Below are 15,224 nucleotides of genomic sequence, written 5' to 3' on the forward strand. Positions count from 1 at the left end.
AATTATAATGATGATGATATTCGTTAATAAGGTTGGTATTTAAGCGCTTACTACGTGTCGAGCACTGTTCTCTTAATAATAATGATGATAATGGTATGTGTTAATAATAATCGTGTTGGTATTTGTTAAGCGCTTACTATGTGTTGAGCACTGTTCTAATAATAATTATAATGATGATATTTGTTAATAATGTTGGTATTTGTTAAGCGCTTAGTATATGTCGAGCACTGTTCTCTTAATAATAATGATGATGTCATGTGTTAATGATAATGATGTTGTTATTTGTTAAGCGCTATGTGCTGAGCACTGTTCTCTTAATAATAATAATGATGATGGCATGTGTTAATGATAATGATGTTGGTATTTGTGAAGCGCTTACTATGTGTCGAGCACTGTTCTCTTAATAATAATGATGATGATGATGATATGTGTTAATAATAATGTTGGTGACTGTTAGGCGCTTACTATGTGTCGAGCACTGTTCTAGTAATAATTATAATGATGATGGTATGTGTTAATAATGTTGGTATTTGTTAGGCGCTTACTATGTGCCAAGCACTGTTCTCTTAATAATAATAATGATCATGGTATGTGTTAATAATGATGTTGGTATTTGTTAAGCGCTTACTATGTGTCGAGCACTGTTCTCTTAATAATAATGATGATGATGATGATATGTGTTAATAATAATGTTGGTGACTGTTAGGCGCTTACTATGTGTCGAGCACTGTTCTAGTAATAATTATAATGATGATGGTATGTGTTAATAATGTTGGTATTTGTTAGGCGCTTACTATGTGCCAAGCACTGTTCTCTTAATAATAATAATGATCATGGTATGTGTTAATAATGATGTTGGTATTTGTTAAGCGCTTACTATGTGCAGGGCACCATTCTAATAATAATAATGATGATGGTATGTGTTAATAATAATAATATTGGTATTTGTTAAGCGCTTCCTATGTGCCGAGCATTGTTATAATAATGATGATGATGATGGTATATGTTAATAATCATAACGATGGTATTTTTTAAGCGCTTACTATGTGCTGAACACTGTTCTAGTAATAATAATAATAATGGTATTTGTTAAGCGCTTGCTATATACCGAGCACTGTTCTAATAATAATGGTATTTGTTAAGCGCTTGCTATGTGCCGAGCACTGTTCTAATAATAATGATGGTATTTGTTAAGCACTTATTATGTGCTGAGCACCATTCTATTAATAATAATAATGATGGTATTAAGTGCTTACTGTTATGTTGTATATATTATTACCCTATTTATTTTGTTAATGAGGTGTATATCTCCTTGATTCTATTTATCTTGATGATGTTGTCTTGTTTTGTTCTGTTTTGCTCTGCCGTCTGTCTCCCCCGATTAGACTGTGAGCCCGTCATTGGGCGGGGATGGTCTCTATCTGTTGCTGAACTGACCATTCCAAGCGCTTAGTACAGTGCTCTGCACACAGTAAGTGCTCAATAAATACTATTGAATGAGTGAATGAATATGTGCAAAGCACTGTTCTAAGCGCTGTGGGGATACAAGGTGATCAGGTTGCTCTTCGTGGGGCTCATAATGTTAATCCCCATTTTACAGGTGAGGTAACTGAGGCACAGATAAGTGAAATGACTTGCCCCAAGTCACACAGCAGACAAGTGGCGGAGTCGGAATTAGAACCCATGACCTCTGGCTCCCAAGCCCGGGCTCTTTCCACTCAGCTACGTTGCTTCTCTAATTTATTTTATTGAGTGCTTACTGTGTGCAGAGCACTGTACTAAGCGCTTGGAACGTACAATTCGGCAACAGATCGAGACCATCCCTGACCACTGATGGGCTCACAGTCTAAATGGGGGAAGAGAGATGGCAAAGCAAAACAGAACAAAACAAAATTATCAAGATAAATTAATTCATTCAAGTATTTATTGAGCGCTTACTATATGCAGGGCAGTGTACTAAACACTTGGAATGTACAATTCGCAACAGATAGAGACCATCCCTGACCAATGATGGGCTTACAGTCTAATCGGGGGGAGACAGACGGCAAAGCAAAACAAAACAGAACGAAACATCATCAAGATAAATAGAATCAAGGAGATAATAATAATAATATTGGTATTTGTGGTATGTGCAGAGCACTGTTCTAAGCGCTGGGGTAGACACAGGGGAATCAGGTTGTCCCACGCGGGGCTCACAGTCTTCATCCCCATTTTACAGATGAGGGAACTGAGGCACAGAGAAGTGAAGTGACTCGCCCACAGTCACACAGCTGACAAGTGGCAAAGCTGGGATTTGACGTGGCTCAGTGGAAAGAGCACGGGCTTTGGAGTCAGAGATCATGGGTTCGAATCCCGGCTCGGCCACTTGTCAGCTGTGTGACTTTGGGCAAGTCACTTAACTTCTCGGTGCCTCAGTTACCTCATCTGTAAAATGGGGATTAAGACTGTGAGCCCCACGTGGGACAACCTGACTCCCCTCTGTCCACCCCAGCGCTTAGAACAGGGCTCGGCCCATAGTAAGCGCTTAACAAATACCAACATTATTATTATTATTATTATTCGAACTCATGACCTTGGACTCCAAAGCCCAGACTCTTTCCACTGAGCCACGCTGCTTCTCTATACACCTCATTAACAAAATAAAGACTAATAATATATACAAATATGCACAGTGCTGAGGGGAGGGGACGGGGGAAGAGCAATGGGCTGGAAGAGGGGAATGAGGAGGAGTGGAGGGAAAGGGGGGCTCAGTCTGGGAAGGCCTCTTGGAGGAGGTGAGCTCTCAGTAGGGTTTTGAAGAGGGGAAGAGAGTTTGGCAGAGGTGAGGAGGGAGGGCATCCCGGGACCGCGGGAGGACGTGGCCCAGGGGTCGACGGCGGGAAAGGCGAGCACGGGGGACGGTGAGGAGGTGGGCGGCGGAGGAGCGGAGCGTGCGGGGTGGGCGGTAGAAAGAGAGAAGGGAGGAGAGGTAGGAAGGGGCAAGGTGATGGAGAGCCTCGAAGCCTAGAGTGAGAAGTTTTTGTTTCGTGCGGATGCCGATAGGCAACCACTGGAGGTTTTTAAGAAGGGGAGTGACAGGCCCAGAGCGTTTCTGCAGGAAGATGAGCCGGGCAGCGGAGTGAAGAACAGACTGGAGCGGGGAGAGACGGGAGGAAGGGAGATCAGAGAGAAGGCTGACAATCCAGCCGGGATATTACGAGAGCCCGTTGCAGTAATGTAGCCGTTTGGGTGGAGAGGAGAGGGCGGATCTTGGTGATATTATAAAAGTGAGACCAGCAGGCGCTGGTGAAGAATTGGATGTGTGGGGTGAACGAGAGAGACGAGTCAAGGATGACACCGAGGTTGCGGTCCTGAGAGATGGGAAGGATGGTCGTACCGTCCACGGTGATAGGGAAGTCAGGGAGAGGACCGGGCTTGGAAGGGAAGATGAGGAGCTCAGTCTTGGCCATGTTGAGTTTTAGGTGGCGGGCCGACATCCGGGTGGAGACGTCCTGGAGGCAGGAGGAGAGACGAGCCTGGAGGGAGGGGGAGAGGACAGGGGCGGAGATGTAGACCTCACTCCCTTCTCTCCTTCTCCATCGCAGCCCACACACTCTGCTTCTCTGGCGCCGCTCACCTCCTCACTGGACCTCGTTCTCTCCTGTCCCGCCGTCGACCCCTGGGCCACGTCCTCCCGCGGTCCTGGAATGCCCTCCCTCCTCACCTCCGACAACCTCTCTTCCCTTCTTCATAGCCCTACTGAAAGCTCACCTCCTCCAGGAGGCCTTCCCAGACTGAGCTTCCCCTTTTCCTCTGTTCCTCCTCCCCTCCCCATTGCCCCGAGTCCCTCCCTCTACCCCCCTCCCCGCCCCATGGCACTTGTGTATATTTGTATAAATTATTTCTCTATTTATCTTAATAATGTGTATGTATCTATGATTCTATTTATTTTGATGGTGTCAATGCCTGACTACTTGTTTTGTTTCGCTGGCTGTCTCCCCCATTTAGACTGTGAGTCCATCGTTGGGCAGGGATGGTCTCTATCGGTGGCCCGGTTGTACATTCCAAGCGCTTAGTACAGTGCTCTGCACTCAGTAAGCACTCAATAATTAGACCGTGAGCCCATCGTTGGGCAGGGATGGTCTCCATCGGTGGCCCAGTTGTCCATTCCAAGCGCTTAGTACAGTGCTCTGCACACAGCAAGCGCCCAATAAGTGACAATGTCAACAAATTCAGAGAAGCAGCGTGGCTCAGTGGAAAGAGCGCAGGCTTGGGAGTCAGAGGTCATGGGTTCAAATCCCAGCTCTGCCACTTGTCAGCTGTGTGACTGTGGGCAAGTCACTTCACTTCTCTGGGCCTCAGTTCCCTCATCTGTAAAATGGGGATTAACTGTGAGCCTCACATGGGACAATCAGATGACCCTGGATCTACCCCATGCTTAGAACACTGCTCGGCACATAGTAAGCGCTTAACAAATACCAACATTATTATTATTATTGTTAAAATGGGGATTAACCGTGAGCCTCACGTGGGACAACCTGCTGACCCTGTATCTCCCCCAGCGCTTAGAACAGTGCTCTGCACATAGTAAGCGCTTAACAAGTACCAACATTATTATTAGACAATGAGCCTATTGTTGAGCAACGGTGGTCTCGATCTGTGGCCTAGTTGTCCATTCCAGGCGCTTAGCACAGTGCTCTGCCCACAGGAAGCGCCCAATAAGTGATTGAATGTCAACAAATACGGCTGAATGAATGAATGGAAATTGTTAGCCCCACATGGGCCAACCTGAGCACCTTGCATCCCTCCCAGCGCTTAGAACAGTGCTTCGCACATCGTAAGCGCTTAACAAATGCCATCAATTAGACTGTAAGCCCGTCAAACGGCAGGGACTGTCTCTGTTGCCGACTTGTTCATTCCAAGCGCTTAGTACAGTGCTCTGCACATAGGAAGCGCTCAATAAATACTATTGAATACTATTATTGTTAATTATTATTATTATTAGAGTAAGGGCTCAACAAAGGGGTGGGGATGAGGAGAGGGCCCCAAAGTGTGACGTAGCTAAAATGGCGGCCGGTGTGAGGGGGAGTGGACGAGCGCCCCCTGCAGGCGGGGCAGGCGAGCGCAAGCAAGATCTCGCGAGAACCACGGCCAAAGTCTCGCGAGAGTCACGCGCCCGTCTGGTCGAACGTTGAGCCCCCCCCGTCTTCGTTCTTTCCGCTCTGCCGCGCATGCGCGGCCGTTGGGCCTCTCTCTCTCGCCCCAGGCGACCCCCCCCCGCCCCCGGCTTGAGGCGGCCGCCATGCTGCGCCGCCTGACCCTCGAGCAGATCAACGACTGGTTCACCGTCGGCAAGACGGTCACCAATGTGGAGCTCCTGGGCTCCCCGTCGGCCTTCCCGGCCGCGCTGTCCAGGGCGCCGTCCGCCGCCACTCGCCACCCCGCCGGGGGCGGCAGCGAGGATCGGGCCGAGGCCGCCGGCGGGTAGGTAGGCCCGGGCCTCGAGGACGCTCGACGGCCCCGGGTGGGAGGAGGGGGGCGGGGCCGGAGGCCGAGACGTTGCGTGGTGACGTCGGCGTTTACGTGGTGACGTCGGCGAGGCGGGAAGGCCGCCTTGCTGCCGTCCGCGCGGGAAACGCGCGCGCGCGCGACCCCTCCTCGCCGCCGCCTCTGCGCATGCGCGACTCCCCCTCCCAACCCCGCCGTGTCTGCGCATGCGCGCAGGTGCCTGAGGCGGAGACGGCTTCATTCATTCATCCATTCATTCATTCATTCATTCATTCCTATTTCTTGAGCGCTTACTGTGTCTAGAGCGCTCTACCCCATTCATTCATTCACCCCGTCGTGTTTACTGAGCGCTTACTGCATGCAGAGCACTGTACTAAGCGCCTGGAAGAGTACAACTCAGCAGCCGGTGTTCATTCAATCGTATTAATTCATTCATTCGTATTTATTGAGCGCTTCCTAGCTGCAGAGCACTGTACTAAGCGCTGGGGAATGGACAACTCAGGAGCAGGTATTCATTCATACAATCGTATTTATTCATTCACTCATTCAGTGGTACTAAGCGCTTGGAAAGTACAACTCGGCAGCAGATATCCATTCATTCATTTAATCGTATATATTGAGCACTTACAATGTGCAAGAGCACTGTACTAAGCGCTTGGAAAGTACAACTCAGCAGCAGATATTCATTCATTCATTTAATCGTATATATTGAGCACTTACTGTTTGCAGAACACTGTACTAAGCGCTTGGAAAGTACAACTCAGCAGCAGGTGTTCATTCAATCATTTAATCGTATATATTGAGCACTTACTGTTTGCAGAGCACTGTACTAAGCGCTTGGAAAGTACAACTCAGCAGCAGATATCCATTCATTCATTTAATCGTATATATTGAGCACTTACTATGTGCAAGAGCACTGTACTAAGCGCTTGGAAAGTACAACTCAGCAGCAGATATTCATTCATTCATTTAATCGTATATATTGAGCACTTACTGTTTGCAGAGCACTGTACTAAGCGCTTGGAAAGTACAACTCAGCAGCAGGTGTTCAATCATTTAATCGTATATATTGAGCACTTACTGTTTGCAGAGCACTGTACTAAGCGCTTGGAAAGTACAACTCAGCAGCAGATATCCATTCATTCATTTAATCGTATATATTGAGCACTTACTATGTGCAAGAGCACTGTACTAAGCGCTTGGAAAGTACAACTCAGCAGCAGATATTCATTCATGCATTTAATCGTATATATTGAGCACTTACTGTTTGCAGAGCACTGTACTAAGCGCTTGGAAAGTACAACTCAGCAGCAGATATCCATTCATTCATTTAATCGTATATATTGAGCACTTACTATGTGCAAGAGCACTGTACTAAGCGCTTGGAAAGTACAACTCAGCAGCAGATATTCATTCATGCATTTAATCGTATATATTGAGCACTTACTGTTTGCAGAGCACTGTACTAAGAACTTGGAAAGTACAACTCAGCAGCAGATATTCATTCATTCATTTAATCGTATATATTGAGCACTTACAATGTGCAAGAGCACTGTACTAAGCGCTTGGAAAGTACAACTCAGTAGCAGATATCCATTCATTCATTCATTTAATTGTGTATATTGAGCACTTACAGTGTGCAAGAGCACTGTACTAAGCGCTTGGAAAGTACAACTCAGCAGCAGATAGCCATTCATTCATTTAATCGTATATATTGAGCACTTACTATGTGCAAAGCACTGTACTAAGCGCTTGGAATGGACAATTCGGCAACAAATAGAGACCAACCCTGCCCAATAACGGGCTCACAGTTTTAACTGGGGGTGCTTACTATGTCAGAGCACTGTACTAAACGCTTGGAAAGTACAACCCAGCAGCAGATATGCATTCATTTAATTGTATATATTGAGCACCAACTATGTGCAGAGCACTGTACTAAGCACTTGGAAAGTACAACTCAGCAGCAGATATTCATTCATTCATTTAATCGTATATATTGAGCACTTACTGTGTGCAGAGCACTGTACTAAGCGCTTGGAATGGACAATTTGGCAACAAATAGAGACCAACCCTGCCCAATGACGGGCTCACAGTTTAACTGGGGGCGCTTACTATGTCAGAACACTGTACTAAACGCTTGGAAAGTACAACTCAGCAGCAGATATGCATTCATTTAATCATATCTATTGAGCACCTACTATGTGCAGAGCACTGTACTAAGCGCTTGGAAAAGACAGCTCAGCAGCGGATATGCATTCATTCAATCGTATTTATTGAGCGCCTACTATGCGCAGAGCACTGTACTAAGCGCTTGGAAAGTACAACTCCGCAGCAGATATTCATTCATTCATTCAGTTGTATTTATTGAGCGCTTACTATGTGCAGAGAACTGTACTGAGCGCTTGGAATGGACAATTTGGCCACAGATCGAGACCGTCCCTGCCCAATGACAGGCTCACAGTCTAAACGGGGGAGACAGAAGGCAGAGCAAAACAGAACAAAACAAAAACAAGACACCATCATCAAGATAAGTAGAATCATGGAGATAGGCACCTCATTAACAAAATAGGGTAATAAATAATATATACAAATATGCACAGTGCTGAGGGGAGGAGAAGGGAGAAGAGCAGAGGGTGGGGGGAACAGAGATAGAGACCATCCCTGCCCACAGCAGCCTCACAGTGTAGAATAATAATAATGTTGGTATTTGTTAAGCGCTTACTATTTGCCCAGCACTGTTCTAAGCGCTGGGGGAGGTACAAGGTCATCAGGTTGTCCCACGTGGGGCTCACAGTCTTCATCCCCTTTTTACAGATGAGGGAACTGAGGCCCAGAGAAGTGAAGTGACTTGCAGAGACAGCTATCACAACAAGTAGACATCAGTGGCCTCAATATAAATAATTATAGATATATCCACATCATGAATATAAATGGATAGAATAATAAATATGTACCAATGTACACAAGTGCTGTCATTATCCGTCTCCCCCTTCTAGACTGTGAGCCCGTTGTTGGGCAGGGATTGCCTCTATCTGCTGCTGAATTGTACATCCTAAGCGCTTAGTACAGTGCTTTACTTACAGTAAGCGCTCAATAAATACTATTGAGTGAATGAATGAATGAATGCTGTGGGGCGGGGAAGGGGGTAGAGCAGAGGGAGGGATTGGGGCGATGGGGAGGGGAGGAGGAGCGGAGGAAAAGGGGGGCTCAGTGTGGGAAGGCCTCCTGGAGGAGGGGAGCTCTCAGGAGGGCTTGGAAGGGGGGAAGAGAGTTAGTTTGGCGGAGGTGAGGAGGGAGGGCATTCCAGGACAGCGGGAGGACGGGGGCCGGGGATCGACGGTGGGACAGGTGAGAATGAGGCACAGTGAGAAAGAAGTGAGTACTAAGTGCTTGGGAGAGGACAGTACGGCGATAAGCAGATTCCCGGCCCACAGCGAGCTTCCAGTCTAGAGTGGGAGACGGACGTTAATAAAAATAAATAATGGGTATAGTCTTAGGAAGGCCAGATGACTCGACTAGCATTTGATTAGCACATTTTGGACACATAGGAGGACTGATTCTCTGGAGAAGACCCTGATGCTAGGAGAAGTCCAGGGAAAAGGTAGAAGAGGCAGCCCGGCAGCTAGATGGATGGAGACCATAACAGTGATAACGGAAAAACCGTTAGAAAGGTTCATTCGTTCATTGTCGTCGTCGTTGAGCGCTTACTATGTGCAGAGCACTGTACTAACCGCTTTCGGCAACAGATAGAGACAATCGCTGCTCAACAGCGGGCTCACAGTCTAAACAGTCTAAAGTCTAGAGAAGCAGCGTGGCTCAGTGGAAAGAGCCCGGGCTTGGGAGTCAGAGGTCATGGGTTCGAATCTCGGCTCCGCCGATTGTCATCTGTGTGACTGTGGGCAAGTCACTTAACCTCTCTGTGCCTCAGTTACCTCATCTGTAAAATGGGGATTAAGAGTGAGCCTCGTGGATTAAGACTGTGAGCCTCGTGTGGGACAACCTGATTACCTTGTATCTACCCCAGCGCTTAGAACAGTGCTCTGCACATAATAAGCGCTTAACAAATATCAACGTTATTATTATTAATTACTATTATTAATAAACATGTCTCATGGCAGAAGACAAGATGTTCTGGAGAAAACATATGCATGGAGTCGCTCTGAATTGGAAATGGCAATGCTTAATAATGAAAATAATGATAGGGGCATAAGTGCAGTGGGGCTGTGAGGGAGGAAGAATAAAGGGAGCAAGTCAGGGCGACGCAGAAGGGAGTGGGAGAAGAGGAAAAGAGGACTTAATCAAGGAGGGCCTCTAAGAGGTGATAAGGCTTTGAAGGGGGGCTCCGTTCCCCCAGGTGGTGACTGTCGCCCTTGGTGATACACTTTCAGCACTCCGGATCCGAGGCCCAACGTTGTGAGATCGCCCCTTCCTCCCCCTCAGTCGTTCAGTCGTATTTATTGAGCGCAGACTGCGTGCCGAGGACCACGCTGAGCACTTGGGAGAGTGCAACAGAACAATAAACAGGCACATTCCCTGCCCACAACGAGCTCACAGTGTAGAGGGGGAGACAGACGTTAATACACGTGAATAATAAATTACGGATCCCTTCAGACAGAGGATCCTGAGCACTGTCTGGGAGGGAGGCCGTCCCACCCTCTGTGGCTCCTTCTGTGGCTCCAGCCCGTACTGAACACAGAGCGGAGGGCAAAGAGCAGGAGGGACGCCCTGACACCCTGCTGTCAAACATCCGGCTCTTTTTACCCATCAGCAGCTGCCTGGGTACTCCTAGACATTCCCCTCTTTATCCTCAAAGACCCAAGGACCGCATTCAGTTCAGCAGTTAATCCACGGAACCACCAGCTTAAGCTATTCCTGCTGCTGACAACCGCTCCTATAACCCTTAAATTGATCTGTCTTCAGCAAGTCCCCCCACATGTTATTAATGCAGTGAGGTGCGTGGTAAGGCTCATGAGAAGCAGCGTGGCTCAGTGGAAGGAGCCCAGGCTTGGGAGTCAGAGGTCATGGGTTCGAATCCCAGCTCCGTCACCTCTCAGCTGGGTGACTGTGGGCAAGTCTCTTCTCTATGCCTCAGTTACCTCATCTGTAAAATGGGGATTAAGACTGTGAGCCTCACGTGGGACAACCTGATTACCCTGTATCTACCTCAGCGCTTAGCACAGTGCTCTGCACATAGTAAGTGCTTAACAAATACCAACATTATATGCTAACATATCTTATCCACTATGGGCATATTGTGGTATCATCATCAGTGGTGTTTAGAGCACTTACTATGTTCAGAGCACTGTACTACTAAGTGCTTTAGGGGAGTATAATAGAACCGAGTTGGCAGGCACGTTCCTTGCCCTCATAGAGCTTGCGGTCTAGTGGGGGAGAACAACATTAATATAGATAAATCATTTATAATATATAGTTTTTGTGTGTGGCTCATATAGCTTATCTGTCCTCTGCATCTGAAGGGGAGGAAAGAGATTGTTCAGTCTCCAGATCGATGGGAATGCTGCCTGTGCCAGCTTCTGCCAGGCCCTTGTGACCCAGTTGGTACCATCTTGTTCCCTCCTGCATTACCTGCCCTGTTAGATGAACCCCTGGGCATTCACTTTCTGTGGATTATGGCTTGTCTTATGCCGTCGAGTTGTCTTCGATCCATAGCGACGCCACGGACCCATCTCTCCCAGAACGCCCCACCTCCATCTGCAATCGTTCTGGTAGTGTATCCTTAGAGTTTTCTTGGTAAGAATTCGGAAGTGGTTTACCGTTGCCTCCTGCCGCGCAGTACACTCGAGTCTCCGCCTCGATTGTCTCCCTTGCCTCTGGTGAGTTTTGATTTGGAGCAGGTTGCCTTCCACTCGCTAGCCACTGCCCAAGCTAGGAATGGAATGGATAGGCCTCTGCTGACTCTCCCTCCTGTAGTCGAGACTGGTAGAGGACTGGGAAGACTCCAAGTTGTGACCCTGAGAGGGGGTGGGTTATGTGGAGTAATGCTATTCTGAATCTCTCCTGAATCCCCTGTGGGTTTTTTTCCCCATTTTTCCTCTTTAAGGCTCTCTCTATCTCAGTCTCTACCCTCCTGTAACACACCTCTTCCAGAATTCTTTGAACGTCCTGCAACACATCTCCGTCATTCTCCAACTTCCTTATTTGTGTTTCTTCACAACCTCATTCATTCATTCAATAGTATTTATTGAGCGCTTACTACGTGCAGAGCACTGGACTAAGCGCTTGGAATGAACAAGTCGGCAACAGATACAGTTCCTGCCGTTTGACGGGCTTACGGTCTGATCGGGGGAGACGGACAGACGAGAACGATGGCGATAAATAGAGTCGAGGGGAAGAACATCTCGTAAAAACAACGGCGACTAAATAGAATCGAGGCGATGTACATTTCATTAACAAAATAAATAGGGTGATGAAAATATATACAGTCGAGCGGACGAGTACGGTGCCGAGGGGATGGGAAGGGAGAGGGGGAGGAGCAGAGGGAGATGGGGGTAAAGAGGGTTAAGCTGCAGAGAGGTGAAGGGGGGGGCGGTAGAGGGAGTAGAGGGAGAAGAGGAGCTCAGTCTGGGAAGACCTCTTGGAGGAGGTGAGTTTTAAGTAGGGTTTTGAAGAGGGGAAGAGAATCAGTTTGGCGGAGGTGAGGAGGGAGGGCGTTCCGGGACCGCGGGAGGACGCGGCCCGGGGGTCGACGGCGGGATGGGCGAGACCGAGGGACGGCGAGGAGGCGGGCGGCGGAGGAGCGGAGCGTGCGGGGTGGGCGGTAGAAAGAGAGAAGGGAGGAGAGGTAGGAAGGGGCAAGGTGATGGAGAGCCTTGAAGCCTAGAGTGAGGAGTTTTTGTGTGGAGCGGAGGTTGTTAGGCAACCAGCCCTCCAACCCTCACCCAGCAGGCTTGAAAAGTAATTGAAACACTGTGTGCAGTCGTGGCTCAATGGAAAGAGCACAGGCTTGGGAGTCAGAGGTCATGGGTTCGAATGTTGGCTCTGCCACTTGGCAGCTTTGTGACTGAGGGCAAGTCACTTCACTTCTCTGTGCCTCAGTTACCTCATCTGTAAAATGGGGATTAAGATTGTGAGCCTCATGTGGGACAACCCGATTACCCTGTATCTACCCCAGCGCTTAGAACAGTGCTCTGAACATAGTAAGCGCTTAACAAACACCAACATTATTATTATTATCATTAGACTTATTTTTTAAAAAATGATATTTCTTAATCACTTACTGTGCGCCAGGCATTGAACTAAACGATGGGGGTAGGTGCAAGTTAATCAGGTAGGATACACTCCACTTCCCACATGGAGCTCACAGTCTTAATGCCCATTTTACAGATGAGGTAACCGAGGCGCAGAGAATTGAAGTGACTTTTATGTTTGTTATTCTGATTTATTGGAAATAAGGAAGGCAGATACTTGCAAACTTCGACAAGGGTGACTGAGTTGCTTTTGTGTTCTCTATTTTGCTGCACCTTCTGACATCAGCATTTATAATTTAAAGAGAAAGCATTTCTTGTGTTAAAAGAAACATGTTAAGAATCGTGGGAATATGGGAAAGCTGTTAGGCCATCTTTTGATTTCCTTTTTCATTTCAACTCTGTACTAATTCCAGAGATTATGGAAAAGTAGCGTGGTCTGGTGGATAGAGCCTGGGCCTGGGAGTCAGAAGGACCGGGGGGTCCCAATCCCGGCTCCGCCACTTGTCTGCCGTGACCGTAGGCAAGTCACCTCACTTCTCTGCACCTCAGTGACCTCATCTGTAAAATGGGGATTAAGACTGTGAGCCCCGTGTGGAACATGGACTGGGTCCAACCTGCCCTGGTGCTTAGTACAGCACCTGGCACATAGTAAGCGCTTAACAGGTACCATTTACAAAAACCCAGCCGCATATGCAAATGCTCTGCTTTACTGCTCCTGCCGTTTTCTGATTCTGGACGGTCTAGTGTGGAGGGCAGTGGATTATGTTGTCCTCCCCTCCTCCACCCCTACTCTTTTCTCCCCGCCCCTATCTCGCTTCTGTTTTTCCTTGTTAAGGTTTTTATTTTGTTTCTTGTTTTAGCTTTCCCCTTGTGTTTTGCCCAGAAGTGGAAAACTTGCCTGCCGCACAACCCTCACTGAGCCAGAGTGTCGTACTTCATGACTGCTTATTCATTCGGGCACAGGGGTGTCTGCCGATGAGGTATCAAAGATAATCTGGTCCATGACCCCTGGATGGCATCAATTCTCCTTATCAGTTGTCTCGCCACGAGTGCCGCTGGGCACAGAAGGATTGGGCGAGACAGTTGGTTGGCTCAGTCTAAACCATCACGGCTGTTCCCAAAACAGTTCAAGCTCATGTTTCGCTCGATCCCTTGGTGAGAGATAAACGTCTGCTGTGAATGACAAGAGTCCAGAAAAGGTGGCCTGCCGTATTTTCCGTGGACAAAGTGTAAGGGGGGAATTGATTCTTCCGTCGGCACTCCTGCTCATGGATTTGGCTTCACCATCAGAAGTGTCATCTCTGAACCAAAGGACAACTCTGTAGATGTATAAAGTCTTTGTTATCCTGTGGATGATATCTCTTTGTGCCTGTATATAATATCTCTTTGGCAGAGCCTAGTCTCACGTCCAATCCATCAAATTTATTGAACGCTTACTGTATGCAGGGCACAGGACTAAGCGCGGGGGAGAGTACAACACAACGATATATCTTCTAGACTGTGAGCCCGTTGTTGGGCAGGGATTGACTGTCTGTTGCTGAATTGTACTTTCTAAGCGCTTAGTACGGTGCTCTGTACACAGTAAACGTTCAATAAATAACGATTGAATGAATGACTATAACAGACCCATTCCCTGCCCACTGCTGAATTGTACTTTCTAAGCGCTTAGTACGGTGCTCTGTACACAGTAAGCGTTCAATAAATAACGATTGAATGAATGACTATAACAGACCCATTCCCTGCCCACAACAGGCTTTCCATCTTGAGGGAATTTACAGTTTAGAGTTTACAGTCTACTCAGAGAATGTACAGAACAGGGGGAATGGGTATTTTCAGTCAAGGGACAGTCTTTGACAAAGTCTCTATGGTTTGCATATTGTCTTATGCCAGACAACCACTTTCCCAACCTTCCAAACCTTAGTTAAAATCACATCTTCTCCAAAAGGCCTATCCCGACTAATCCCTCATTTTCCTCTCCCTCCTGAGTCACCCATACCCTTCGATTTGTAGCAGCATGGCGTAGTTGATAGAGCACGAGCCCGGGTCATGGGTTCTAATGCCGACTCCGCCACCTCTCTGCTGTGTGACCTTGGGCAGGTCACTTCGCTTCTCCGTGCCTCACTAACCTCATCTGTAAAATGGGGATTAAGATTGTGAGCCCTATGTGGGACAGGGACTGTGTCCAACCCGATCTGCTCCTATCCACCCCAGCGCTTAATACAATGTCCGGCACACAGTAAGCGCTTAACAAATAGCATAATAATAATATTAATAAACACTGGATATTCACACCACGCTCGGCCCCACAAGCACTTATGTACATGTCTGTAATTTATTTTAATGTCCATCTCCCCTTCTAGACTAAGCTTTTTGTGAACAGGGGTTTTGTCTACCAACCCCACTTTACTCATTGTACTCTCCCAGGACAGTTGATCCTAATTGTGCAGGTCGAGTGAAGGGCTTTGGGTCACAGTTTAGTTCCGACATTTCCTACTTACTTGAATTGGATGGAGTGGTGTGGTGGTCCAG

The 15,224-nt window shown here is 47.6% G+C and overlaps 1 protein-coding gene across 2 annotated transcripts in view; it reads left to right on the forward strand.

The window, feature by feature from the left end:
• The first annotated feature begins 5,145 nt into the window (after window positions 1-5,145).
• TDRD9 (tudor domain containing 9) overlaps window positions 5,146-15,224 on the forward strand; it is a 107,430-nt gene continuing 97,351 nt past the window's right edge. Inside the window, exon 1 of one of the 2 annotated variants that reach the window (XM_029067841.2) lies at window positions 5,146-5,463. In XM_029067841.2, coding sequence (XP_028923674.1) covers window positions 5,282-5,463 — 182 coding nt within the window. In that variant the 5' untranslated portion in view covers window positions 5,146-5,281. The remainder of the gene's footprint in view (window positions 5,464-15,224) is intronic. The other variant, XM_029067848.2, reaches the window with a different exon arrangement.

This window comes from Ornithorhynchus anatinus, chromosome 1 (genome assembly GCF_004115215.2).
Source record: "Ornithorhynchus anatinus isolate Pmale09 chromosome 1, mOrnAna1.pri.v4, whole genome shotgun sequence".
Lineage (NCBI taxonomy): Eukaryota > Metazoa > Chordata > Mammalia > Monotremata > Ornithorhynchidae > Ornithorhynchus > Ornithorhynchus anatinus.